Source organism: Panthera uncia (assembly GCF_023721935.1).
Source record: "Panthera uncia isolate 11264 chromosome A1 unlocalized genomic scaffold, Puncia_PCG_1.0 HiC_scaffold_17, whole genome shotgun sequence".
Classification (NCBI taxonomy): domain Eukaryota; kingdom Metazoa; phylum Chordata; class Mammalia; order Carnivora; family Felidae; genus Panthera; species Panthera uncia.
Genome location: NW_026057577.1, coordinates 126,764,450 through 126,792,449, shown reverse-complemented (window position 1 = coordinate 126,792,449; position 28,000 = coordinate 126,764,450). Strand labels below are relative to the sequence as shown.

The window sequence follows — 28,000 nt, the reverse complement described above, 5'->3', positions numbered from 1 at the left end:
AGACTTTGCTATTGAGGACACCTGCAGTCCTCACCAATACAGAAACCATCTGATGGAGCTGCCCAGACTCCCCACTGGTCCCCACTGCTATGCTTCTTCCCCATGGCTGGAGCTGTCACTGCACTGACATAATAAGGGCTATTATATGACAAACCCACAGCTAATATTATACTCAATGGTGCAATGTGAAAAGCCTTTCCTTTAAGATTAGGAAAGGTAAAAGGATGTCCATTCTCACCACTTCTATTTATTGGAAGTCCTAGCCATGGAAATTAGGCAAGGAAAAGAAATGAAAGACATCTAAATTGGAAAGGAAGAAGTAATAGTATCTCTTTTGCAGATCAGATGATCCTATATAAAGAAAACCCTGAGAACTCCACTAAAAAACTATTAGAACTAACAAATGAATTCAGTAAAGTTGCAGGATATGTAATCAACATAAAAATCAGTTATAGGTATCTATACGCTAACAATGAAGTATCTGAAAGAGAAAGAAAGGAATCCCATTTATGGTGGCATAAAGAACAATAAAATACTTAGGAATAAAGTTAACCAGGCAAGTGAAAGACCTGTGCACTGAAAACTATAAGACAAATTGAAGAAGACACAAATAAATGGAAAAGATACCCCATGCACTTGGATTATATGAATATTGTTAAAATGTTCACACTACTGAAAGCAATCTACAGATTCAATGCCATCCGTATTAAAATTCCAATGGAATTTTTCAAAGAACAAATACTATCCTAAACTGTTTATGGAACCCTAGAAGACCCCAAGTAGCCAAAACAATACTGAGAAAGAAGAACAAAGCTGAAGTATCACACTTCTGATTTCAAACTATATTACAAAACTATAGTCAAAACAGTATGGTTTTGGTATAAGAACAGGCACACAAACCAGTGGTCGGAGCTGAGAGCCCAGAAGACCCATGCATATATAGTCAACTAATCTTTGACAAGGGCAACAAGAATGCACAATGGGGAAAGGGTACTCTCTTTAATATGATATTGGGAAAACTGCATATCTACATGCGAAGGAATGAAATTGAACCTGTATCTTACACCACTCACAAAAAATTAAGTTGAAATGATTTAAAGACTTACATGTAAGAACTGAAATCATAAAAATTATAGACAAAATCAGGGAAGAAGCTCTTTGACATTGGTCTTGGTAATGATTCCTTGGATAAGACACCAAAAGCACAGATGACAAAAGCTGAAAGAAACAAGTGGGGCACATTAAACTAAAGAACTTCTATACAGCCGAAGAAACCATCAGGAAATTGAAAAGGCAGCCTATGGAAGGGGAGAAAATATTTGTAAACCATATGTCTCTTTCTTTCAAAATAAATAAACTTAAAAAAAATAATAGAGTACTGTATACTTGAGTACTTGCTGAGAGTAGATTTTAAGCATTCTCACCAAACACACAAAAAGAGTTAACTATATGAGGTGATGTATGTACTAATTACCTTGACCTTGGTAACTATTCCACAATATATATGTCTATCTCATCATGGCGTTGTACAATGTAAATAAGTGCACTTATGTTTGGGAATTATTCCTTAATAAAGTTAGGAAAAAAAGAGATCACCAGTTTTAAAAATTAAACAAAATTAAACAAAACAAATTAAGGATGTAAAATTTTCACCTAATAGTTAAGATCTATCCATGTCATTCTCTGTGAAAATGAGAAATAGGACAATACAATTTCTATTTTGGAATAACACATGCATGCATGAGAAACACTCTTTTTCAAGAATATAGATGTATCAATGGCATATATTAAACACAGAAAGATGATCCCATGGAGTAAAAGGAATGTGAAGAGAGCAATGAAGGAGAGAAATTAAGAAACTTTCAGATCGATATGTGCCAGATTGAATGTGCCAGGAATTGAGGTTGTGATTAATTAAAAAATTTGTACCTGAGGTTTAAAAAACCCCATAATGATTTATTACAACATGAATGATTTGCAATTTGAGACAATTCATACCTGTAATATACACTTGAATATGAGAAAGTGCCCACGTAGAAAGTCTTCTCCATGTCATACTTTGAGACTTCCAAGAGTCTGCAACGCAATGGATTCTGTTGAAAATAATCTTTACTATTTCCCCCAGGCAGTTAGTAAAGGAAAAAGAGAATATGGGCTGACAAGAGAATATTTTTGTAGGATGGATGAAGAGGAAAGAAGAACATTTAATGCCAAAGGAGTTGTCAACAATTGAAAAGTAACAATGTCAGCTTGAAGAAACAATTTTCTCCACTAGTGTCAGGGCGAAATTTGATGTCACAACATGATCACCAAAAGTATGAGAGGGCAAATGTCAAGAATTTTCCTGATGTTTTCCTCATGGCATTCTATTCTATTTTAGTCTTATGTATCAGCTATCCAAGATTTAATACCTAGTGGAATGTACTTGCTGGAAAGAAATAAAAAATTGCATCTCACGGCATTGCGCATTAGTGTGACAGAAATGTTCCCCATCGACCTTAAATTCCTGTTCATAGCATTACAAAAGATAATGAGCTGATTTCTTTTAGGGTACTGCATTTTTCTCACTGGCAAGAAAATAATCAAGAATTGAGCACAAGTGATGAGATGCTGGTGTATCAGTGTGTTGAGACCTCTTAAAATTGATATTTAGGATTTGTAGCTTATAAGATTATTTGTATACTCAGAAATCCAATATGGTCATATCTGAATGTTCTGAAAATTATGAATTTAGAAGTTTATATATATATGAGTTTGTATCTATGAGCGAATTTCTCTTTGAATTATCTCTTTTTTCCTTTCATTACTTTACTATTTCTCTTCTAAATTCTGTTTTATGGGAAATTTGTATTCTTTGGATTTATTAATGGTGCGGGATTAAAGAAAAAAATCGCAGCCCTCATGCAGTTTATATTCTAATAGGTTAATGCTTGTTAATTTAGAGTACAAACTGTTCGATACTGTAATGTAATAACACCAGGAAGATTATATTTATGTTTTTGAAATTTGATATAATTTTGTCCTTATAACGTTTCTCCTAAACATAGCATATTCGGCATTATAATGTGATTGCTAGTGCATAGATTTAAGTATAACTTGGGTCAAATCATATCCCCAAATAAAACAAATGACTGTCTGATATGATAGGTTTAAGCTATAGAACACCATTATCCTTGATACACTATAGGGATTTTGAAAGGTTTGCTGAATTGGACAAGAGCATTAAGCCCTGGGCCTGATACTTTTATCACCTGGGTTTTTAGTACATTAGGATACCATTCTATTCTTTTCTCATTATTTATTATAATGTACACAATCTATAAGTACGTTCCTTGCAGCACAATCCTCTTTGTACTTCCATATAATCTTTCTATTGCTTCCCCATCCTCAAAGTCCTGCCCCTTTGAGCAGCTGCTTCAATTTTTTTCTCTTTTTAAAGAAATCACTCTGTGATGTATCCCTGTCTCCCTTGTTCCTGTTAGTTCTCTGAGGTTGGAGGCAGCCTGGATTTCTGGAGGCTTTTAGATGTTAAGGGCAGCTGTGGGTGGCAAACATCAGCGCCTGCTCTCTTTGCTCCACTGTGCAGAAGGAAGAATATTGAACTAGCTCTTGTCTCAAGCTTACCAGGAAATATCTGAGGTTGGACATCCAGGGCCAATATCACAGTGATTGCCAAAAGCGTTTCCCCCTAGGGAAGCCACTGTCACCAAATAAACATTATTAAGTGAGGTCTGTTGTGATGAGGCAATAGATAGTTCTAAGCAAGTTACACATAAGCCACACCATTTGGGGTTTTGAATTAATTCCTTCATTCCATAAACATTTATTGAACACTTACTTGGTGTAGTACTTTTTTTTTTTAATTTTTTTTTAACGTTTATTTATTTTTGAGACAGAGAGAGACAGAGCATGAATGGGGGAGGGTCAGAGAGAGAGGGAGACACAGAATCTGAAACAGGCTCCAGGCTCTGAGCCATCAGCCCAGAGCCTGACGCGGGGCTTGACCTCACGAACCTCGAGATCATGACCTGAGCCGAAGTTGGACGCTTAACCGACTGAGCCACCCAGGCGCCCCTGGTGTAGTACTTTTACCAGGCATTGAAAGGAATTTAATAATGAGAGCTGCCATTTATTAATTTCCTCCTGCATACAAAGGGCTGCATCTATTTTTTCTGATCCTTACTCCTACAACTCTATCTACCTATAGATATATTGTTTATATATAAAAATATAATGTTTATAAATATATATAAATACGTATATATTTACAGTATATATACAATATATATAATATATATATTTTTTATTTTATTATTTATATATATATGTATATATATATATATATTAATGTTTATTTATTTACTTTGGGGGGGAGGGACAGAGAGAAAGGGGGCGAGAGACTCCCAAGCAGGCTCCGCACTGTCAGCACAGAGCCTGAGGTGGGGCTCGATCTCACTATCTTGAGATCATGACCTGAGCTGAAATCAAGAGTCCAATGGTTAATGGACTGAGCCACCCAGGGACCCCAACACCAGAACAATATTATTTTCTCCATTTTAGAAGCAAGAAAATTGAGGCAAGTGGGGAAACTAGCCAAGGAGGTGAGGTGATAGCCTACTGACGTGCTGTGAGGGTTCTACGCATGTGCTGGCTTCCCAGGACGCCACTCTGAAGCCTGGATCCCAGCCCTGATGTGCCTCCCTGGAAATGGAAGTAAAACTGAGTGTGCTCATAACCCTGAGGAGCACGGTGGAAGCTCAGACGGGAGAGGTGGATGTTGCTGAGGTTTGTGGCTGTTAGTAAAGGCTTAAAGGAATAGCACAATCCAACAGAGGAGGACCCAATGGCTGTGGATTTTGCCCTAAGGACATTTTTCCAAATTTCCACTTTATATTTTTATGTGCTTTCACAAATCCTTTCTGGAATAATTCAATGCAATGTACAAGTAATTATACCAACAGAATATAGTCAGTATTGGTATGCATGAAGCTGAGGCATATACACTGTTTTTTGTGAATGAGATACTCTACATTAAATAATTTACCTCTAAATCAATGATAGGAGAATTCTTCATGTGGCTTGCAAATCCTAGGAAACATGTCAGTACTCAGGTTAAATCAGACCAGTTGTATGTTTTTCAGAAGTCTTTCTAACGTCACTTTGTCTCAGGACATCTTCAAAGAAGTGAAAACAGAATGTAGTTAATGGAAACCTGTAGTTAATGGAAACCTGACAGTAATTTAGAAACAAATCTGACCATAAGGAAGAAAATCTGTTAGAGCTGTGTTTTCAAAAGAATCCCTCAAGGCCACCTTTCACTGCAGTTTCTGATGAAATTGAATCATAAATTTAAATAGAAAAAATATGTAATTGCTATTATTTATAGTGCTGGAAAAAATCCTAGATTTGTATAATAGAAGAAAAAGGGTCAATCAATGAATAGGGTCCCTGCTAAAGAAAGCTAAAACCCAGAGGCAAAGTTTTAATTTAATTTTTTGGCATTCACTGATTTCCCTCCCATGTCTTGAATGGTTTCCTCTAAAACATCAAATATATGTTAAAAATAAAACCTCAATACAATACTCATTAAATTACAGAAATGTTGTGAATTGTGTGTAATATTCTTTCATCTTTTCTGCCTCTAGGGGGAAGTGTGTTTTCAACAATTCTGTCCCCAGAAGGTATCTTCTTTGTGGGCTGAAGGCTTCACAGGAATATTCTTTAATGTGACCTCAGGGCTGGCTTCACAAGGGAGATGTTCTCTGCGAAAATCTGGAAGGGCTCTTGCTTTAGAGATTGCCATGGGGATTGTGAGGGAGAAGATCATACAGACGATTAAAACTGGTGGAGAAAATTTCCTTATAGCATTTCTAACACATTTCAAAGAATTACATGTTGAGGTTCCTTAGATAATGCTGTCTTTCCTGGTAGTAGAGGAATTAACATATAGACACTGCTTTCATTTCAAAGAGCTGGCAACCAAACAATTGAATATAGAAAACTGGCCACTTTATTTTAAAGTTAAAAAAATATAGTTTGTGGATATGGATGAAAACATTTCTAAATCCTATAAAAAGTCTATTAGTTTCTGTAATAATCATGTTTAGAGCTAACATTGCCTTTCATTTGGGTAATTTTCTTTTATTTTCCAGGACTTCCCTGTAACTTTCTTTTGTTTTCATTCAGCAATTGTAGCCATAATGTACTAAGTGAAAAGGTTAGCAATCTTCCTCCCCCCATATCAGTGTTTTACAGAATTAAAAGGAACAGTATTTAAAAACTGAGTCTGAGGGATGAGTTATTTCTATTTGTTTTCTTTTCCCCTCTCTTCTTGGTTTGATTCACTTTTATGATTATAATGCAAAAAATTCTATTATAATCTATTAATAATTATCTTAGTGTGCTGTATATCCTCAAAACTTAGCCACATATAAAATAAAATTTTTATATAAAGACTGTTATTATTTAATGAAAATTAGCTTTGTTTCCAAACCTTTTTTAGATGGTATAATAGGTGGTAATGCTTATTTCTAATTCAATCTCAGGGATGAAGATATATTTAAGTATGTATTTTCTATTCTTTGGCCTTAATGAATGAAAGGTGTCAGGCTGCATGACTTCTAAAATCTTTTCTAGTCCTAAGATTGGAGAACTTCATGATAGTCAAGATATTCACACAGACTTCCAGCTATTTGGAAGAATTTTAATTTGATGGAAAGTAAACTTGTAATATTACAATTCATATACTTAAATTACTTGATGGGGTTTCCTATGATGTGCATATTTTCAGTTAAAGATTTTTCTTCAAAAATCCTAATTTCAAGGGGGTGCCTGGGTGGTTCATTCAGTTGTATCTGACTTTGGCTCAGGTCATGATATCGTGGTTCATGGGTTTGAACCCCCCATCAGGCTCTGTGCTGACAGCTTGGAGCCTGGAGCCTGCTTCAGATTCTGTGTCTCCCTCTTTCTCTGTCCCTCCCCCGCTCATGCCATCTCTCTCCATCTTTCAAGAGTAAATAAATATTAAAAAAAATAAAAATCCTAATTTCTATAAAATAAGTCCTGGGGAGGTAATGTATAGCATGTTGACTATAGTTAAGACTGCATTGCATATTTGAAAGATGCAAAGAGATCTTAAAAGTTCTCATTACAAGAAAAACACTTTTACAACTATGCATGGTGATGAAAGTTAACTAGACTTATTGTGGTGACCATTTTCCATTATATATAAATATGGAATCATGTTGTATATAAATTATACAACATAATACATATTACAAGACTAATATAATGTTATGTATTAATTACACCTCAATTAAAAATAATCCTAATTTCTGCTCATTGAAAAATTTTAAGGGGTGCTTTGAACACCAGCATGGGCAGTAATGCTGGTTTTTCTGGTTCTGCTGTCTAGTTTGGGGCTCTTCCTTTCCACAGGTTGGTTTCTCAGTGCCCTTGAGTAACAGGCTGGAAGTTGAGAGCTCTGATCCAAAGGCCACTGGGAGACTATGATACTCACCCAAACGCAAACGTACTGCCCTGGGCGTGACCTTTGGTGCCGCTGGGGCAGAGGCCTTCACGCCTGGTGCCACTGAAACCCCAGACTCTCCTAATAAACCCACACCACATAGTGTGCAGAATCATATCGCCATTGGCTGGCGTTCCCCAGACACAGGGCACAGAAAGCAGTAATAGGAAACCTTGGTTCCTTCATGTCTCCTGGCAACCAGTTTCAAAATCCATTTAAGACCCAAGGAATTCGTGATATAGTCGTGTTCTCTTTTTTCTTTCTTTTTCTTTCTTCCTTCTTTTCTTTCTTTCTTTCTTTCTTTCTTTCTTTCTTTCTTTCTTTCTTTCTTTCTTTCTCTTTCCTCCCTCCCTCCCTCCCTCCCTCTTCCTTCCATCCTCTTTCTTCCCAGGAGTTCAGGGAGGATTTAATTGCTGTGAAGTGCTAAATCTAATTTCCAGTATGTGCGAATTACCTCTTTGTGGAATTAAAATTTTATACAGATGCCTCTTTTGCTGCTGATTAGCAGCTCTGATTAAATAAATGAGAGTTCATGCAGGGGTTGGAAGGTCCTACTTGGAAGTTTTAGGGATCATGGTGCATAATCTGAAATCTAAATGACCCAGAGAGCGAAATGTTATCCATAATCACACTTCCGGTGCCAGAAAGAGCGTTAAGGAGGTGCTTTAAATGGCAACAGGCGCTGTTACTTGAAGTTGCCACGTCTCCTTAAGTCCCAGTTTGCCTTTTCACCGTCACAAATAAGAGCGATTGCTGTTGGGGGCCTCCGTTTTAAAAAAAAAAAAAAAAAAAAAAAAAAAAAGAAAGAAAGGACAAAGAGAGAAAAGAAAAGAACAACCAACAACAAACCAACCAAATGCAGCGCCTGGGACGGTGGCACCGGCGATAGCAGTCAGTCGGCTGCAAGTTTCTGCCGAAAGAGGGCGTTGGTCTAAGACTAATAGAAATTCGTGGACACAGACAGTCTAATGAAAGCCCATTTAAAATAATTTTCACCTTATTTTAATTTGTGGCCTTTAAGTATCAGAATTCCCCAGTCCAATGTAGCACGTTCACACTGCAAATGACCTCGGCGTGTTGTCACTTTCAGCGGGTCAAGTTCCATTTGGACCTGCCCTGTAGCGCAGCGGACTTCCGCGAGGCTCCTCTGGCCGCGGACTTCACGGCCGTTTCCATCCTTGTCCCCACTGCCGTTGTGGCTGTGACCAGTGGCAAGCCTAGGTCTCCGACACAGGACCTCTCTCGGCAGTGCAGAACCCGGAGCACAGTGTGTCGCGCGCTGGCGAGGAGAAGCGGTTAGAGCGGAGGGTGGTGCTGCTGCACCCAGGGGACCCTCGAGTGACGATTCAGGGAGGTCTCTTTAGTTACCTGGTTTGGCAAACAAAACCCTGAGGACGCTTCGGAGATGCTCTTCAAACTATTCGCCACTTCGAGAAGCGGAACTCTTCGCTCGCCTTTGCGAGCAACAAGTTTCGCTTTTCTGCTTGCAGGGCGCCGGCTGAGGGACTTTGCGCGGGGACACTGGAATCCTGGAAACGCTACGACTCCAGCGCGAACCCGCGTGGCCCAGGGGGAGGACGCGGGCGCGTAGCAGGGGAAAGCGGGGTAGGGAGGGGTGTAAGTAACGCCTCGGCTGGGAGTTCTGGGTCCTCGATCGAGCCGTCTGCCCTGGGGCCTTGGTCCCTGTTCCCTGACCTTGCGCCAAGGGACCAGGAAGGTCGGTGCCCGCCCCGAGTTGGCGCGTCAGGAGGGAATTTGGCCGGAGTGAGAAAGAGGTGAGAGCGAGCGGGACCTACGGAGTTTTGCAACGAAACTACAAATTTCTAGGACCACCCCCTTCCTCTAATCCAGTTATTTTTTGCATGGTGTGTGTGTGCCTGTGCGCACTTCTTTACTATCAAACACATTTCCCTGTGTAAAGCCTGGAGCTGGGGAAAGCGCTGCCGCGTGCGCGGCCAGGGTAAGGCGGGGGACCCCAGGGGTGGTGCGGTGTGGTGGGGGCTCCCGCCGGTGCGGACGAGGGCGACTGCGGCTTTAAGGCCAAGGCCGAGGGGTAGCTGGGAGTTGTTGGGGTTAGGGACCCGGGAACGGTGGGAAGGTAGGGGTGCGGGGAGGAGCCCTGATGTAAGAATGTTAATGAGAGGCTCCCCCAGCCCAGCCCCCATCACTCCCCACCCCCACCCACCCCACCCGCTGGAAATACAAACCCAGCCTCGGAGCGCCTTGTGTGGTAACACGCTCCGCCGCTGCCACGCTATTTAAACGCGGACTATGGATCCAGGAACCGGCGCTAATCAATGAGATCAAATGCGGGGGAGATGCACCGTCAATTACAAGCACTTGGACAAGTCTAACTTTTTTTTTCTTTTCTTTTCTTTCCTTTTTTTGTTTTGTTTTGTTTTTTACAACTACGTTTTCAAAAGCAATCTTAGCAACGCCCAAAGAAGCCACCTCTAAGTAAAATAGTATATATAAAGGGAGGGCAAATATATATATATTTATAAGTATATATATATATATATATAAATATATTACAGGCGTACAGGTTTACACGCGGTGAACTTTTTCTTCCTTCTCTCTCTCTCTCTCCCTTTTTTAAACGAGTGACATTGCAAAGGACTCTTCCTCTCTGTCTTTTGTTAAGTTAGTGAAAGGGATATTCTATTTTCTTAGAGCGCCCAAGGGGGCGCAGGGACCTCGCAGAGAAGAGTGGGGAGGAAAGAGGAAGGGTGGGTGGGGGGCAGAGGGCGAGTCGGCAGCGAGGGCAAGCGCTTTCCTGCGGCACGATGCCGTCCCTGCTGGTGCTCACTTTCTCCAAGTGCGTCTTGCTTGTCTGGGCGTTGCTGGTCGGCAGCACCGGTGGCGGTGGCGGCGAGGGTGCCAGCCCGGGCGGAGGGCGCCAGGAAAGAGAGGCGCTGCCGCCGCAGAAGATCGAGGTGCTGGTATTGTTACCCCAGGACGACTCCTACCTGTTCTCCCTGGCCCGGGTGCGGCCGGCCATCGAATACGCGTTGCGCAGCGTGGAGGGCAACGGGACCGAGAGGCGGCTTCTGCCACCCGGCACTCGCTTCCATGTGGCTTACGAAGACTCGGACTGCGGCAACCGCGCACTTTTCAGCCTGGTGGACCGCGTGGCGGCGGCACGCGGCGCCAAGCCGGATCTCATCTTGGGGCCGGTGTGCGAGTACGCGGCAGCGCCGGTGGCCCGGCTTGCGTCGCACTGGGACCTGCCTATGCTGTCGGCAGGGGCACTAGCCGCCGGCTTCCAGCATAAGGACACGGAATACTCGCACCTCACGCGCGTGGCACCCGCATACGCTAAGATGGGTGAGATGATGCTCGCCCTATTTCGCCACCACCAGTGGAGCCGCGCCGCGCTGGTCTACAGCGATGACAAGCTGGAGCGGAACTGCTACTTCACCCTCGAAGGGGTCCACGAAGTCTTCCAGGAGGAGGGCTTGCATACGTCTGCCTACAATTTCGATGAGACCAAAGACTTGGATCTGGACGACATCGTGCGCTACATCCAGGCCAGTGAGCGAGGTGAGCAGGAGCGCGCCCCGGGCTTCCGGCCCTAACCCTATCGCTCTCGGCGGCTCTCCCTACGTACCCGTCCGCTCCTCTGCGGAGTCCACTACCCAGGACAGGGGGAGATCGCGCACACGGGGATTCGCCGGGGCGTGCGCTGTTTGGCTGCGACAACCTTTGACTATCGCCCTTCCAGGTCTCGGGGTGAATGTGGAGGGCCTGGGGGAGGGGCGTCTGAGCCTGCAGCTCCCGCTTGACCAGGTCCGACAGGTGCTGTCGAACCGCTTGGGCTTTTCTTCCTCCCTCCCCCTTCACCAGCGCCAGTCTAGTGATTGGGGGCGCACTCCGATGCCCTGCTCCAAACATGGTCTGAAAACGTCTCAAGGCCGAAAGAACTTGTTGCCCAGTCGTTTACCGACGTGTCGCCCCCCACTAGTGCGGAAGCGTATGCGGACTCACTGCTGGCTCGCCGCTATTTGGCTAGCTTGGTTGTCCGTTTTTCCTGGCTGCTCCTTCCACAAATCCCAGCTTTCTTTTAAAGGGTCATTGTTTCGCCCTTCTCATTTCTTCTGTGGCCCTTATAAACGAGCTCCTGCGGTTTCCACCAAGAATGCCTCGTTGTGTCTGGACTCAGGTTCACTTAACACCCCCACCCCCGGTGCGTTCGAAACCGTGGTCTCTAAAGCGTCCTGACTGAGGCTTTGCGCGAGAGAGCGCTGGAGAAGCGGGCGCTGTGCTGCTTTTCCAAGTGTATCCCCCCCCCCAAGTTTTCTCCCCGGGTCTGTGGAGGTTTGAACAGCCACCTAACTGAACAAAGCTCAGGGTTGAGGATGGCGGCTATGGCTACAGCGAGCGGGTGGAGAAGCGGGTGGTCGCGGATACCTAATTGCAGATGCCCCCAATAAGGCCCCTTTTACAGCAGCGTAGGCTGCGTGAAGGTGGGCTGAGGTCCCAGTAAAGTGCGGTTCCCTCCTTCCGGGTGTCAGGTTTGGGGTGCACGGTGCTCGGGGAATCCCACCTCTGCTCCCCCTCGGCGCGCACGCGCCTGGATTGTCAGTGGTGCAGTCCGGGCAAAGCTGCCCACGACCCCACAACCCCACGACCCCACGCGGGGAAGCTAAAGGGGAGAAGGGCTGAGCCAAACACAGGGCTAGCCCACGACTTGGCAAGGCCAGGCGCCTGGACGCTGGCCGTGGGACAAAGCGCAACCGGAAGCTGGGGGCCTCAGGAACAGGTGAGAGCGGGCAGAGGCTCCACGGAGGATGGCGCTGTGGCAATCCCTTTTTCCCAGGTTGGCCACTCGGACTCGACTCGGGAGTGAACGCACTCTTTAGAGGGAGGAGACGGGAAGTGTTGACAGTGGGGATGCACCGCCAAGTTTTGAGCGTTGAACTCCAGTCTGTCTGCGCCGAATCCCTGCCAGACAAGCAGGCGGGGCGCCGGTTTCGCTGATTATGAAAAAGGGCACTTGTGTCCAACCGCTGCGGACTCGCCACGCCCGGCGGAGAAACCCACGTTTACTTCTTTCCCCTCTCCCTGTCCGCAGGTTACCGCAGACCCCTGCAGACCTCGGGTTTCTCTGTTCTTCGGAACCTGGTTTTTCAGCTCTTGACTTTCGAGGGCCAGGCGTTTCCAGGGCCTGGCTTTCGAGGCCAGGAAGGGCTGGGAATCGGGGGCGTGTTACCCTGCGGGCGCGGGCCGCGATCCTCCTTGGCGCCTATGCTGCCAAAGCCCTGAAGGTCTAAATGCTGGTGGTGGTGAGCCATGTATACATGGCCTGCGATTCCTGGCCTAGCGGAGCGGTCAGCCCGGAGGAGGACAGGCCCCTCAGCCTCACAATGGTGTGGCTGAGGTGGGGTAGAGAGGAACCAGTGCCCTGGTAGGCCTGGGGGCTCAGAGGCCTTGGGCTATAGTCTGGTGCTGCCGATTATTTTAAACCCCGGAGCCTCAGAGCTGTTCCCAGGTCTTTTTGCTGCTGCTTCTATGTTTTTCTAACACTTTTGAATTTAGTAGTGGAAGTTTGCTGGGCTGAACTGTATGCTTTACAGGTGATAAGGCCACCATGCTTACTCTGAAATACATTTCCAGCAGTGACCTGGTGGAAATATAAATATTCAGAAATATACAACAAAAGTTTCTCTCCTAAGCCTTCACCCCCACCCCCCATTTCTGTACCCTCAGGAGAGAAAGTTGCTTGATAACAAAGCTCTCTTTGGGCACCTTTTTAAAAAATTAAAAAAAAATTTGTTTATTTAATTAAAAAAAATGTTTATTTTTGAGAGAGAGACAGAGTGTGAGCAGGGCAGGGGCAGAGAGAGGGGGAGACACAGAACCTGAAGCAGGCTCCAGGCTCTGAGCTGTCAGCACAGAGCATGGTGGGGGGCTTGAACTCACAAACCCTGAGGTCATGACCTGAGCAGAAGTCGGAAGCTTAACTGACTGAGCCACCCAGGTGACCCCAGAATGGTTATTTATTTATTTTGAGACAGAGCAAGTGGGGGAGGGGCAGAGAGGTGAGGGGGAGAATCCCAAGCAAGCTCCGAGCCATCAGTACAGAGCCCAACTCAGGGCTTGACCCACAGACTGAGAGTTCATGGCTTGAGCCAAAATCATGGCCTGGGCTGCTCAACTGAGCTACCTGGGCGCCCCTTTCTGGGGACATTTTACTAATCACTCTTACTTCTCCGTAAGTGGTTAAAGTACTAATCACTCTTACTTCTCCCAGAGCACCTGCCCTGGCTCAGGCATTCACTGGCAAAACAGGTGGGCTGCTGCTAAACCTCGGTACCTCGGGCTCCTCAGGTCAAGTAGGGGTGGTTGGGGCACCCCATCTTGGGGATGCTGGGAGGGCTAAATGAGCTAACACACGGGATGTGCTGAAGCAGTGCCAGACACACACGGAATGCTCAGCAAATGCGAGGTTTTATTATAGTTATTACTATTTTATGTATGTGATGATAATTGCCCTTGCAGGGGTGAGGCCCTGCTGTGGGGAAAGAACCCTGGGAGGAGAAGCAGGTGCTCTGGCTTTGGCATCTCCACTCAGCTGCTGTGTGGCCAGGCATGGCACTGACTTTCTCTGAGGTGGAATTTCCTCCCCGAAACGGTGAGGTTGGATGAGAATCAGGCCTCTTCACACTGATCCTGGGTTTGGATTTGTGCTCATTCAGGTATGAAACATATGACGGACCACATTTGTGTCCTTGAAAACTCCATGTTAAACCTCAGAGAACTAGAGAGTCTCCCATTTCCCCCCTCTTTTGGGGGTAACATTTTTGGCAGTTTTTTTGATCTTAAATTAATCTTTATTATTTTTTTTAATGCTTATTTATTTTTGAGAGAGAACATGAGCGGGAGAGGGGCAGAGAGAGACAGAGACACAGAATCCGAAGCAGGCTCCAGGCTCTGAGCTGTCAGTACAAAGCCAGATGCAGGGCTTGAACTCATGGACCATGAGGTCATGACCTGAGCTGAAGTCAGGTGCTTAACCGACTGAGCCACCCAGGCGCCCCTGATCTTAAGTCATCTTTAAGATCATATCACAGATGTCTGAATTTCTTAATGGGTAAAAACTGATAATGCCGCCATCTCAAATAATAATATGACTAAAATTTCATTTGGTCATGTGCTGTACTGTAAAATGAAGGGACATTAATCATTCCTTTTAGGGACTTAGCATTGAAATCAATAGTTAAAAATTTCCCCCCTCTTTTATCTTTAACCAACATATATCATCAGCAAAATACACACACCTGAGTATATATTCATAAAAAATAATGATCCATATTTAAAACTGATTCAATTCTAACGCCTACTGCTGCCCTCAGTATTCTATACTCAGCAATAAATTTAGTTTCAAAAAGGCTAGTTTAAAAATAAAGATTTTTTCAAGCAATAGAGGCTAGCAGTTGTTTTGTCGATACATGTTATGAGATGCAGAACGAGAAGTATTACACACACACATTTTTGTGTGAAGAACTATAGTTTTATCCTTTTAGTTATTAATATGTCATTACTCTGGGCCTGCATAACAACTGTAGAGATAACAGTATTTAATCAGTACAAGAGCCATTTATTTTTAGAATTAGCCTGGGGTAAATGACCAAGTGGTGGGTCAGCAGAATTTTTGAGCAAAGAATGCATGTTAAGTGTAAAATAACTAACACACAGCAGGGGAAGAAAGAAGCATTGTAAGTTGTAGTGTAGAAATTCTGAAAGCCTTTGGAGTAGATGGAACTTTGTGAACAACAAAAATAAAAGTGCAATCTCTGTTTTGCAAATGAAACCCATTGTTGTATAGTGTAGGAACAGCCAGAAAGAAGTATTTTTTAAAAATATTAATCTTATGGGAGTTAGTTACACAGTTACATAGTTTAAAAAGTCAGAAGATTGGACGTTTGGGTGGCTCAGTGGGTTAAGCGTCTGACTTTGGCTCAGGTCGTGATCTCACAGTTTGTGAGCTTGAGCCTTGCATCCGGCTCCAGGCTGACAGTGCAGAGCCTGCTTGGGATTCTCTCTCCTTCCCTCTCTCTGCACTTCTCTCTCTCTCTCAAAATAAATAAATAAACTTAAAAAAATGTAAGATTACACAAGCCTTATTAGGAACAAGAATTTCCTATCTTGTATTTCCCATTTCTCACTTCCCAGAGGAAAGCTTTTTTTCTTTTCTTTTCCTTTTTTTTGTTGCTGGCAAGTATATTGGTTGAAGCAAAAACAGTATTTGATCAAATCAGCAGCTTTTTCTATCCCCAAATTCTTTCCCTGAGAAAAGAAACAAGTGGTTGCCTTCCATGATGATAATTTCAAAAGAAATATTAGCCATAACTTCCCATACTAGTGAATTTTTAATTTCATATTTTTTACAGATGTTACCTGTGAATTTATTTATGTAACCTTCCTCAATCTACACACACACACACACAAAATTTATTTATTTATTTTTAATTTAATTTATTTTTTAAAATTTATATCCAAGTTAGTTAGCATATAGTGCAACAATGATTTCAGGAGTAGATTCCTTAATGCCCCTTACTCATTTAGCCCATCCCCTCCCACAACCCCTCCAGTAACCCTTTGTTCTTCATATTTAAGTCGCTTATGTTTTGTCCCCCTCCCTGTTTTTATATTATTTTTGCTTCCCTTCCCTTATGTTCATCTGTTTTGTATCTTAAAGTTCTCATATGAAGAAGTCCTATGTCTTTGTCTTTGTCTAATTTCTCTTAGCATAATACCCTCTAGTTCCATCCATGTAGTTGCAAATGGCAAGATTTCATTCTTTTTGATTGCCGAGTAATACTCCATTGTATATATGTACCACATCTTCTTTATCCATTCATCCATTGATGGACATTTGGGCTCTTTCCATACTTTGGATATTGTAGATAGTGCTACAATAAACATTGGGGTGCATGTGTCCCTTTGAAACAGCACACCTGTATCCCGTGGATAAATACCTAGTGCAATTGCTGGGTCGTGGGGTTGTTCTATTTTTAATTTTTTGAGGAACCTCCCTACTGTTTTCCAGAGTGGCTGCACCAGCCAGTGCAAAAGAGATCCTCTTTCTCTGCATCCTCGCCAACATCCGTTGTTGCCTGAGTTGTTAATGTTAGCCATTCTGACAGGTGTGAGGTGGTATCTCATTGTGGTTTTGATTTGTATTTCCCTGATGCTGAGTGATGTTGAGCATTTTTTCATGTGCTGTTGGCCATCTGGATGTCCCCTTTGGAGGAGTATCCATGTCTTTCACCCATTTCTTCACTGGATTACTTGGTTTTTGGGTGTTGAGTTTGATAAGTGCTTTATAGATTTTGGATACTAACCCTTTATTATGTCATTTGCAAATATCTTCTCCCATTCTGTTGGTTGCCTTTTAGTTTTGCTGATTGTTTCCTTCGTTGTGCAGAAGCTTTTCATTTTGGTTCATTTTTGCTTTTGTTTCCCTTGCTTCTGGAGACGTGTTGAGTAAGAAGTTGCTGCGGCCGAGATCAAAGAGGTTTTTGCCTGCTTTCTCCTCGAGGATTTTGATGGCTTCTTGTCTTATATTTAGGTCTTTCATCCATTTTGAGTTTGTTTTTGTGTATGGTGTAAGAAAGTGATCCAGGTTCATTCTTCTGCATGTTTCTGTCCAGTTTTCCTAGCACCACTTGCTGAAGAGACTATCTTTATTCCATTGCATATTCTTTCCTGCTTTGGTCAGAGATTAGTTGGCCATACATTTGTGGGTCCATTTCTGGGTTCTCTATTCTGTTCCATTGATCTGAGTGTCTGTTTTTGTGCCAGTACCATACTGTTTTGATGATTATAGCTTTGTAATACAGCTTGAAGTCTGGGATTGTGATGCCTCCTGCTTTGGTTTTCTTTTGCAAGATCGCTTTGGCTATTCGGGGTCTTTTCTGGTTCCATACACATTTTAGGATTGTTTGTTCTAGCTCTGTGAACATGCTGGTGTTATTTTGATAGGGATTGCATTGATGTAGATTGCTTTGGTTAGTATTGACATTTTAACAACATTTATTCTTCTTATCCAGGAGCATGGGATATTTTATCATTTTGCTGTGTCTTCTTCAACTTCTTTCATAAGCTTTCTATAGTTTTCAGTGTATAGATTTTTCACCTCTTTGGTTAGATTCATTCCGAGGTGTTTTATCCAGAGGAAAGTATTTTCAACCCTTGCAGCTATTTCTGTAGGTATTTGGTTTCAGACCTCCAGAAAACAGGTTACTTTGATGATTTCAGTTTTTGTTTTTCTCTCTTGCCATCCCAGTGGAAGGTGTTAGTTTGGTTCTCTTCTACTGCGTGTTCACCACACACTCAAGGTTTTCCCCGCAGCCATCCTTTCAAGTGGCTGTGTGAAAATTTTTGGTTAGCTCCGCATTCAGTGTCTATATCATTATTGCCTTCTAAATGCTATTTGTAGTTGGCCCATATAGGCTATTACAATGATATTTCCTTTATTGCTCTAGTTTTCCTTGGGCTAAAAAAAAGTCTGTTTTTGATTGTTTGCTTAGTGTCCTACGAGCTTATAACTAAATCATCTATCAACTCTATTTTAAGCCCCTGAAATGTTCCGGTTTGGTTATTATCTAAACAGTTTGCGCAGCTGTCAGTCGGGATTCTCTCCCCAACACCCCCCTGTATCTCCCATTGCCTCCCTATCTCTCTCTGTCTAGATCTCTATGCGTTCGTCTTTCTTGGCTTATGCTCTTGTTTTGGTGAGCACATCCTCCAGGAGTTTCTCAGAAAGGGTGGATGAGAGCTAAAGCTTGATACCTTTCATGACTGAAAATGTCTTCATTCTTCCCTTATACATTATTATGGAATTCTAGGTTGGAAATCGTTTTCCCTCAAGATTTGAAGGATTGTCTTCTAAATTCCACTGCTGCTACTAGGAAGCTGAATTGATTTGGATTCTTGACCTGTTATCTGTTATTTTTTTTCCTGAAAAATTTTAGAATTTTCCTTTTGCTCCCAATATTTTAACATTTTTAAAAATTATTTTATTAAAAAAACCTGTTAATGTTTATTTATTTTTGAGAGAGTGAGAGTGAGAGAGAGAGAGAGAGAGAGAGAGACAGAGCACAAGCAGGGGAGGGGCAGAGAGAGAGGGAGGCACAGAATCCAAAGCAGGCTCCAGGCTCCGAGCTGTCAGCACAGAGCCTGATACGGGGCTCCATCTCATGAACCATGAGATCATGACCTGAGCCGAAGTTGGACGCTTAACTGACTGAGCCACCCAGGCGCCCCTAGAATTGTATTATTTTGATGTTCAATCTAGGCTTCCTGGATCAAAACGTTACTTTTCTTACTCTTTTTCTCCTATTTGCCACCTGTCATTTATTTATTTATTTATTTATTTATTTATTTATTTATTTATATTTATTAAATTGAAGTTAGTTAACATAAAGTGTAGTCTTGGCTTCAGGGGTAGAACCCAGGGATTCATTTCTTACATATGACACCCAGTGCTCATCCCAAAGAGTGCCCTCTAACGCCCATCACCCATTGCCCATTTAATCCATCCCCCCACCCACCTCCCCTCCAGCAGTCCTCAGTTTGTTCTCTGTATTTAAGGGGCTTTTATGGTTTGCCTCCCTCTCTGTTTTTATCATATTTTTCCTTCCCTTCCCCTGTGTTCATCTGTTGAGTTTCTCGAATTCCACATATAAGTGAAATCATATGATATCTGTCTTTCTCTGACTAATTTCGCTTAGCATAATACACTCTAGTTCCATCCACGTTGTTGCAAATGGCAAGATTTCATTCTTTTTCATCACTGAGTAGTATTCCACATATTCTTAATCCATTCATTAGTCTTTGACATTTGGGGTCTTTCCATAATTTGGCTATTGTTGATAGTGCTGCTGTAAACATTGGGGTGTATGTGCCTCTTGGAATCAGCATTAAAAATTTTTTTTAATGTTCATTTTTTTGGGGGGGACAGTGTGCGAGTGGGGGAGGGGCAGAGGGAGATGGAGGCTCAGAATCTGAAGCAGGCTCCAACCTGTGGAGCTTGAACCCACAAGCTGTGAGATCATGACCTGAGCCAAAGTCGGACACTTAACTGATGTCCAGGTGTCCCTCGAATTAGCATTTTTGTATCCTTTGAATAAATTCCTAGTAGTGCAGTTGCTGGGTCGTAGGGTAGTTCTGTTTTTAATTTTTTGAGGAACTTCCAGAGTGACTGCACAAGTTCGCATTCCCACCAGCAGTGCAAAAGCGTTCCCCTTTCTCCACACTTTGCCAGTCTCTGTTGTTTCCTGGTTTAATTTTAGCCATTCTGACAGTACCACCTGTCTTTTAAAAAGAAATTCCTCTTCTTTAGATATTCCTTTGACTATGCCCCAGATTTCTATTAAGTTTTGGTTTCTAATTTCTGCTATCATAGTTTTGATTTTCAGCACATGGCATATCTTGCTTCACTTTCATGACATAACATCTCTTTTCCTTTTTTTTTTTTTTAAAGTTTATTAATTTTGAGAGCGAGTGAGCAGGGGAAGAGCATAGAGAGAGAGAGGGAGAAAGATAGAGTCCCAAGCAGGCTCTGCGCTGGCAGCACAGAGCCCGATGCGGGGCTCAAACTCGTGATCCATGAGATCATGACCTGAGCCGAAACCAAGATTCAGATGCTTAACCGAATGAGCCACCCAGGTGCTCTGAAAATATGTTTTTACTGCTGGTAAAACGTATTAGAAAATATGGATTTAGCTTTGTTGCCAAGAGGGCCTATTTGCTATTATTTCTTCCCTAATATGTGCCCTCCACAAGCAGACATGTCCCAAAAAAGGAAGGAAGAAAAGGCTGGGTCCAGCATGCCATTTTTGGTTTTAGACTCACCAATCCAACAATTTAGTCCTTTTCCTCTGGGGTGGGTGGGGGGAGAGGGATAAATGGAGGTCCATTGAGAGATGAGGAGTGTCACTCTCTCAGAGGTTGCTCCAGATGGAAACTTGAGCCCGGGGAAAAGATAGCCTCCTAACTCAGTTATGCTACCTGCTCTGTTTCTGGTTCTCTGAATTGACCTCTGTAGTCACCCCTCTGCACTTCTCTCTCTGCCCTTCTTAGAGTGATTGCAAGAACATATTGTGATCGTGAGAAGTCACTTAAAGAAGACACTGGGAATCAGATGGCGGAGGATGCCATGGAACATCACAAGTTCTTTGGCAAAGAGAAAAATAGAGCAGAATGAAGAACACCCAGAAACTTAGGATCACACTATCATCCCCTCTTTCAGAAATTTAACAATTTGACCAAAAACTTAGTATTTATATATTTAACTATACTTAAATACAACACAAATTGTCTTAATTGACCTTCATTTAAGCAGCCTGTAGGATTAGCTGAAGGTCTCTTTTTCTCTGTACACTTTATTGACTGTTGGTGAATGTTGGTAGTTGTATACTTCTCCTGAGTATGCCCACACTCTTCTCACACTTGTCCGTGTCCTTTCCAAGAGTTGTTGCCAAATGTGTTTATACCACTTGTACTTATTATCATAAGTATGTAATTTAATTAGTTATTATATAAACTGATGAAACATGAGTAGGAAGAGAAAGCTATTTTAGTGAAAACTATTTTAAACCTTCCGACAGATTGTATAAAGGCAAGTTGTTAAAAATAGTTGCTGTGGAGTTAGGCATGAATGAAATAGCCGTAAGAGATTAGGGAACAGCCTACAGATCGAGAAGGATTCTTCATTCTCTCTGCTCTGCTGGTGTCTGTGAGTACTTGTTCCAACCTAAACTGGATGATAATGTACATTATGGGTTTGTTTTATGCAAGAAAAAAACAATATCCTGTCCATGGACTTGGAAATTAAGATTTCCTTTTTGAGAGTTTAACTACATGGTCAACACAAAGTGGATGAGGTATAAAATAATCAAAATCGGGGCACTTAGGTGGCTCAGTCGGTTGAGCATCTGACTTTGGCTCAGGTCACGATCTCACCGTCCGTGGGTTCAAGCCCCACATTGGGCTCATTGCTGTCAGTGCAGAGCCTTCTTGGGATCCTCTGTCTCCGTCTCTTTCTGCCCCTCCCCCGCTTGTGCGCTCTCTCTCTCTCTCTCTCTCTCTCTCTCTCTCTCAAAAATAAATAAACCTTAAAAAAAATAATCAAAGTCTGCTTATATAGACACGCTGCTGCTGTGGGTCACTCTTGCCCAGCCCAAGCAGGTACTGACATTTTAAAGAAAGAATATGTCTGTCAGAAGGTTTGGTCTTGGTGGTGATAGGAATAGGGAGGAGATGGGCCAGGACTGTAAAAATAGACAAAGAAGTGATAGAGGGGCAGGTGTCGGGCATAGCCTGTCCAGGACTTGGGGAAGCTTGTGCTCTGGCCTAAGGACACAGCCTGCTCGGTCCTGGGCCAGGTATCGCACTTGTATGGCCTGGTGCCTTTGAGTGCCTGAACCCTCCAACTGACGTCCCTGAGTCTGATTTCATCCTCACTAGCATTCTACTACCTTACAATTTGGCTTATCAGTTGGCATGCCCAGGTATATGCTGACACAAATGTGTTCGTGACCACTCTGGTTATCATTGAAATCAAGCAATCTGCATCTCAGGGTACCTAAACACATCTGAGGTAGGGGGTGCCTGGGTGGCTCAGTCAGTTAAGCGTCTGACTTCGGCTCAGGTCATGATCTCATGGTTCATGGGTTCAAGCCCTGCATCGGGCTCTGTGCTGACAGCTCGGAGCCTGAAGCCTGCTTCAGATTCTGTGTCCCCCTCTCTCCCTGCTCCTGCCCCTGCTCACGCTCTGTCTCTCTCTCTCTCAAAAATGAATAACAATTAAAAAAAACCCCGAAACATCTGAGTTAGGTTATTGGGACTCTGCCTCCAAGCAATGACTCTATTTTTTATGTGCTGACAGAATCATGTTCTATATCCAGGGGTTTAGAGCCAAGCTCCAGACTATGATCAGTTGATCAAAAGCTGATAAGGGCTGCTGGACAGTCAGCCAGAGCCTCCCAGGGCCTTCTGCAGATGCCCACTCTTGGAATCTGTGCTTTTCAAACTTGTCCAGCCTCAGCCTTGTCCTTATTGGCTGCTCTGTAGGACTCTATGGCTCTTTTGTCATTCCAGGGTCGAGAATTGAATCAGAGCTAAAACAAAGGTCTAGGTCATAATGAGCGATGAAGAGTTTCTTTGAAAGCTTCCTTGCTAAGGCACCTTGGAATTTGACTATTTATTCCAAATATATAACAATATTTCCAGGCACAGATAACGCCTATCCCCACAGTTATAGACCTTTAGGAGTTTTGTATTGTTAAAACTTGTTTTTCAGAGCTTTTAGCCTGCACACAGAGCCCTTTTGTGGTAAGAAATGTCAGAGTCATGATTGAACACTTTGAATTAACATGCACAGTAAACAATATCAAGTGCGTAAACCTTCACGTAGGTTTGTTTTACGTCTTTCAGCACCCATGCTTTTTCAAAGAACGTGTACATCGCGGAGGGCTGCACGCATGGTTATAGCCCCCAGGCCTCTCCAGGCCTTCTGTTTCCATGTATGCAGCAAAACACAGTGGTCTGTGTTTTGATGGACCAGGGCCATCAACAATGATCAAATTAACTAGATAACGGCCAGGTACCCACTTCACTGTTGGCTGATGTAGCTCTTATGTGGCGGGAAACAATGTTCTGGAGCTGTTTAAAGCTTCTCAAGTTTGACAAGTGTGGGTATAAGCTGAGAGAACATGAGGTGGGGCCTGGAATTCTGTTAACTATTTCCTATATACGTTGAGACAGCTTGAGAAAAATGTTTCAAAATTCAGACAGCAGAAAGCTTATACCCCTCACTGAATCCTGATTTGCCAAATGACTGTTCTCCCTCAAACCATTCAGTTTGCTTCTTCAGGAAAATGTATTTTCCATGCTGTTAAGTATTAAAAGCAGTTGACACACTTGACTGGCTTATATTGGGTAAATCTGATGATACATTTGAGGTATTTTTAAAGAACTTTATTTTGAAGTAATTTTACACTTTTGGAAAAGATGTAAGAAAGTATAAAGAACCTTTGCACAGCCTTCATCCAGATTGTTGCCAATTATTAACATTTTGCCACATATGCTTTCATTCCAAATCTCTCCCCTCCTCCTTCTCCTCCTACTCCTCTTCAAACACACACACACACACACACACACACACACACACACATACTCACACAATGATCTTTTTATGGACCACTTGAGAAGTAGGGCCATCATGTTCCCTTACCCCTAAATACTTAAGTCTGTGTTTCCTAAGAACAAGGGCATTCACTTACGTAACCACAGTATAAATATGAAAAGCAAAAACTTGAACACAGACGCAACACTGCTATCTAATTTACAGACTTATTCAGATTTCTCCGGTTGTCTCAATAATGCCCTTTATAGCAAAACTTTTTTATTATTTTTTTTGGGATCCAGAATCACACACGGTATTTAATTTTCTTTTCCTAAAAGTCTTTTTAGTTTAGAACATTTCGTCAGGCTGTCTTTGTTTTCATGAAACTGATCGTTTTCATGAGCAGAGGACAACTATTCTATAGACTGTCCCCCAAAGTTGAGTTTTTGGCCTCTCTCCTGATTAGATTTATGTTGCCCATCTGACATTTGGATCCTGGGTGTAGGCTCATGAATGTGTTCCCATGGTTGATGATATTGGCTTCCATCACTTGGTTATGCTGGTGACCGCTTGCTTTCTCCACTGTAAAGTTACTATTCATTCCCTCTGTAATTAGTAAGTAATGAGTGAGGAGATGCTTTAAGGGCTATATTAGTACCCTGTCTCCCTCCCCTGGTTTCCACGTCCCCACTATCCTCTGGGAAGGGGTGTTTCATGCATGTTGTTTGTTCCTCCTTCCCCAGTGGTGATCATGTGTGCAAGCAGTGACACGGTCCGGGGCATCATGCTGGCAGCGCACAAGCACGGGATGACCAGTGGAGACTACGCCTTCTTCAACATCGAGCTCTTCAACAGCTCTTCCTACGGTAAATGCTTATACCGCTTCTAGTCTCCCCTCCCTCGAAGGTGTCAAAACGAGGTCATGAGAAAGCCAGTAATTTGAATTACCTCAGTAGATCTGGTTCCATAAAAAGGGTTTTAGAAATCTGTGATATTGAACACTCTGGGGACTTCTTGTAAGTTCTCACGCTTTTCTTCTCTGAGAACTCAGCAAGCAGATACCTCATACTGGTGATGGCAACAGACTTGTTTGGGAGTGAGCATAGCTGTCTCCAGTCCTCCAGATGGTTGTAAATCTAGGCCCTAAAGACCCCTCCTCAGTGTGTTTCCAACTGCAGGTTGCCACCATGATTGACTATTGGAAGAATGTTAGTGAGATTTGGGCATAATTTTTAATAGAATAGACTAGAATATATCAACATAATAGAACATGTCAAAGTGTATTACACATTGCATGTGTATTATTTCATAAAACTTTTATTTTGGAAATATAATTGTATGTGTGTATATATTTATGCATGTTACACATGTGTTTGTAATGGGTTATAGTGTGAAAGTAAAACAACTATTACTGTAAATTGAGGTAAAACATTTTAAAAGCTACTGCTCCCAGCCCCTCTTCCTTCCAGATTACTGCCCATTAAGCTTCTCCTTTGTAGAAGTTTGAGATCCACCAACACATATCAGTGAAAGAATATAATTTCTTAAAATGGATCTGGGGAAGTTCCCAGTGTTCCTGTGATGGAGGGTGTTTAAGAAGGCCATGAAGATCACAGATACAAAACATTTTCTCCATATGTGATTAAGGCCCTCTCTGAAGGAGACAGTATAGAGCAATGGCACATTTTCTTAAATACTGCATCTTGACTGCTCAAAGCTGAGCAGTTATAGGGAATCATAAGTGTGCTTATCGCAAATGGTTTGTTTATGCTGAGCTCGACTTCCCAGTTCTTGCTGTTGAGATATGGTTAGACAGGATCTAAACATTGAAGCATCCACCTCAGTTTCCTGCTCTGATACCCTGGCTTATTCAAGCAACCCAAGCAATAGAGCATTGTGCATAAACAGATAATAAAACATAGTTCTCACAGGGATAAACAAAAGTTGATGAAACACAAGTAGCTACTGCTTCCTGTAGTGGATAAGATTGGAGATTTGAGGCTTGTAGGGTAAACACCATGTTTTTCCTCCTTGCTGCCATGGTTGTCTTTCCCCTTCTCTTTGCATAAGTGAAGTGCTGCTTTCACTTTTTGACCACAGATCAGAATGTAATTATGTTATTGGCTATAGCATTGAGTTCACTGAGATAGTAGTAGAGACTGGTGAAAAATGAAAAACATTTATCCTGAGTTTTGTAAGTTGGTAATGCAAACACAGTATTTATTTGGAGAAAATGATGTGAATGCACAGTATAAATGGGCCAGGGCAATGCAAATATTAGGTACCGGAATTTCTTGCATCTGCAGGTAAAGCTTGTATTACTTTTCCTTGCTAATTATAATACATGAGTATTAAGGAAATTTGAGAGAAATAGAAAATCACAGGGCAGAAAGTAAGTTACTATAATTCTGCCACCCAGCTAAAAGTATGTTGATAATATGTAGAAGTATGTACGTCTTGCTTATTTTATAAAAAAACATATTTACGAAAATATTTTTTAATAAAGTGTTGATACTGTTTCAAGTGTGGCTACGTAGTATTTTGTAATGCTGATATGCCATCTTTATGTAAATAGTCTGTCGTTTTTCAATATTTATGCTGTTCTCAGCTTTTTACTATTAAGAACAGTCCTATATTGAGTGGCTTTGTATGTGCGTGCACACATGCACATACACATAGTTATACATACATATTATCTGTAGGATAAGTTTCTTGAAGTAGAATTTCTGGGTCAAAAGTTTTAAGTTTTGATAGATATTGCCAAGTTGACCTCTAAAGAGGTTTACCACTTTATGCTTTTGCAACAAGCTATGAGATTGTCTGTTTTTCTGCATCCTTACATCATCTAACTTTTAAATTATTTTATATATTTGAACTTCTTTTTATGTCCATAAGCTAAGTTTTTCAGTTTCTTTATTTATATTCTGCACCATTCTTGTTGAGTTCATTCTTAGAGGTTATGTTTTCTGGTTGTTACTATGATGGTGATCATTTCCCATTACATTTTATAATTGTAGTTGTTATGTAGATAAGCTATGAATTTTTATTTATTTATTTTGCAAGAATTCCACATATTAAATCCTCTGTTCCAGTAGTTTTTATATCATTTTCATATAGGAACAAGAGTTTTTCCTTCATTTTGAAGTTGAATATATATTTTTCTTTTCTTATTGCATTGGCAAGAACCTCCAGAATAATATTATTTTATATATATATATATATATATATATATATATATAATATATATATTATATTAATTTTTGACTTCTTGAACTGAAGTACATGTTAAGGTATCCTTTTATTTCTAGTTTCTTAAGTGTGGTTTTAAAAATTGGAAATGAGCAGTGAATGTTATCAAATACACTTGACATATACTTTTAATAAATTTCCTAATATTGAGTCCTTGTAGTATTCTTGGAATTAAGTACATTTTATCATGATGACTTTTTTAGATGCACTGCTGATTTTATGTTTTTAGAATCTTATTTAGGATTTTTGAGTCTATATTCATGAGTGAGATTGGACAGTAGTTTTCTTGCCTTGAGGTGGTATTGCCAGTTTTAATATCAGGTTTATATTAGCTTTATAAAATTAATCGGGACACTTTCCATTGTTTTTGTGCTCTAGAACAGTTTATATACCATAAGAATATTCCTTGAAAGATGGAAACAATTCAACTCTGTATCTGGACCTAACTTCTTTTTAGAGGTAATTTTTGAAAAACTTAAAAAAATAGTTTTGAAATAATTTTAGACTTAAAGAAAATCTGCAAAAATAATATAGAGAGTTCATGTATATCTTTTACCCAGATCCCTCTAATGTTAACAACTTAAATAACCATAGTACAATTATCAAAATAAGAATATTAACATTGGTACAATACTGCTAACTAAACTACAAGTCTTATTTGAAATTTACTACCTTTCCTCCTAATGATCTTTTTCTGTTCCAGGATCCAAACCATTTAGTTGTTGTATCTCCTTAATCTTTACCAATCTGTGATATTTTCTTAATCTTTGTCACTTATGACCTGACACTTCTGATGAGTTTGTTATTTTGTAGAATGTCTCCCAGTTTGGATTTATCTGTTGTTTTCACATGGTAAGATTGAGTTTAAACTTATTTGGCAAGAGTACTACAAAAGCGATGCTGTGTCCTTCTCATTGCATTATATTAGTGTATAATCAGTGTAATTTTGGGTCAACTTTTTAAAACATATTTTTTCCATGAATTCAGTTTTTCTGCTTCTTGAAAATTTAATTGCAGAGTTACACAGTGTACTCTATATAACCTACAAAGTATCCTTGGTGTTTCTGATTAGGTACCCTTTCTTTTTC

General features: G+C 41.6%; 1 protein-coding gene across 2 annotated transcripts in view; it reads left to right on the top strand.

Annotated features, from left to right (window-relative positions):
• Positions 1–10,078: 10,078 nt before the first annotated feature.
• NPR3 (natriuretic peptide receptor 3) overlaps positions 10,079–28,000 on the top strand; it is a 74,867-nt gene continuing 56,945 nt past the window's right edge. For both annotated transcript variants that reach the window (XM_049648223.1, XM_049648222.1), the window contains exons 1-2: positions 10,079–11,071; positions 24,407–24,529. In XM_049648223.1, the coding sequence (XP_049504180.1) occupies positions 10,315–11,071; positions 24,407–24,529 (880 nt within the window). In that variant the 5' untranslated portion in view covers positions 10,079–10,314. The remainder of the gene's footprint in view (positions 11,072–24,406; positions 24,530–28,000) is intronic.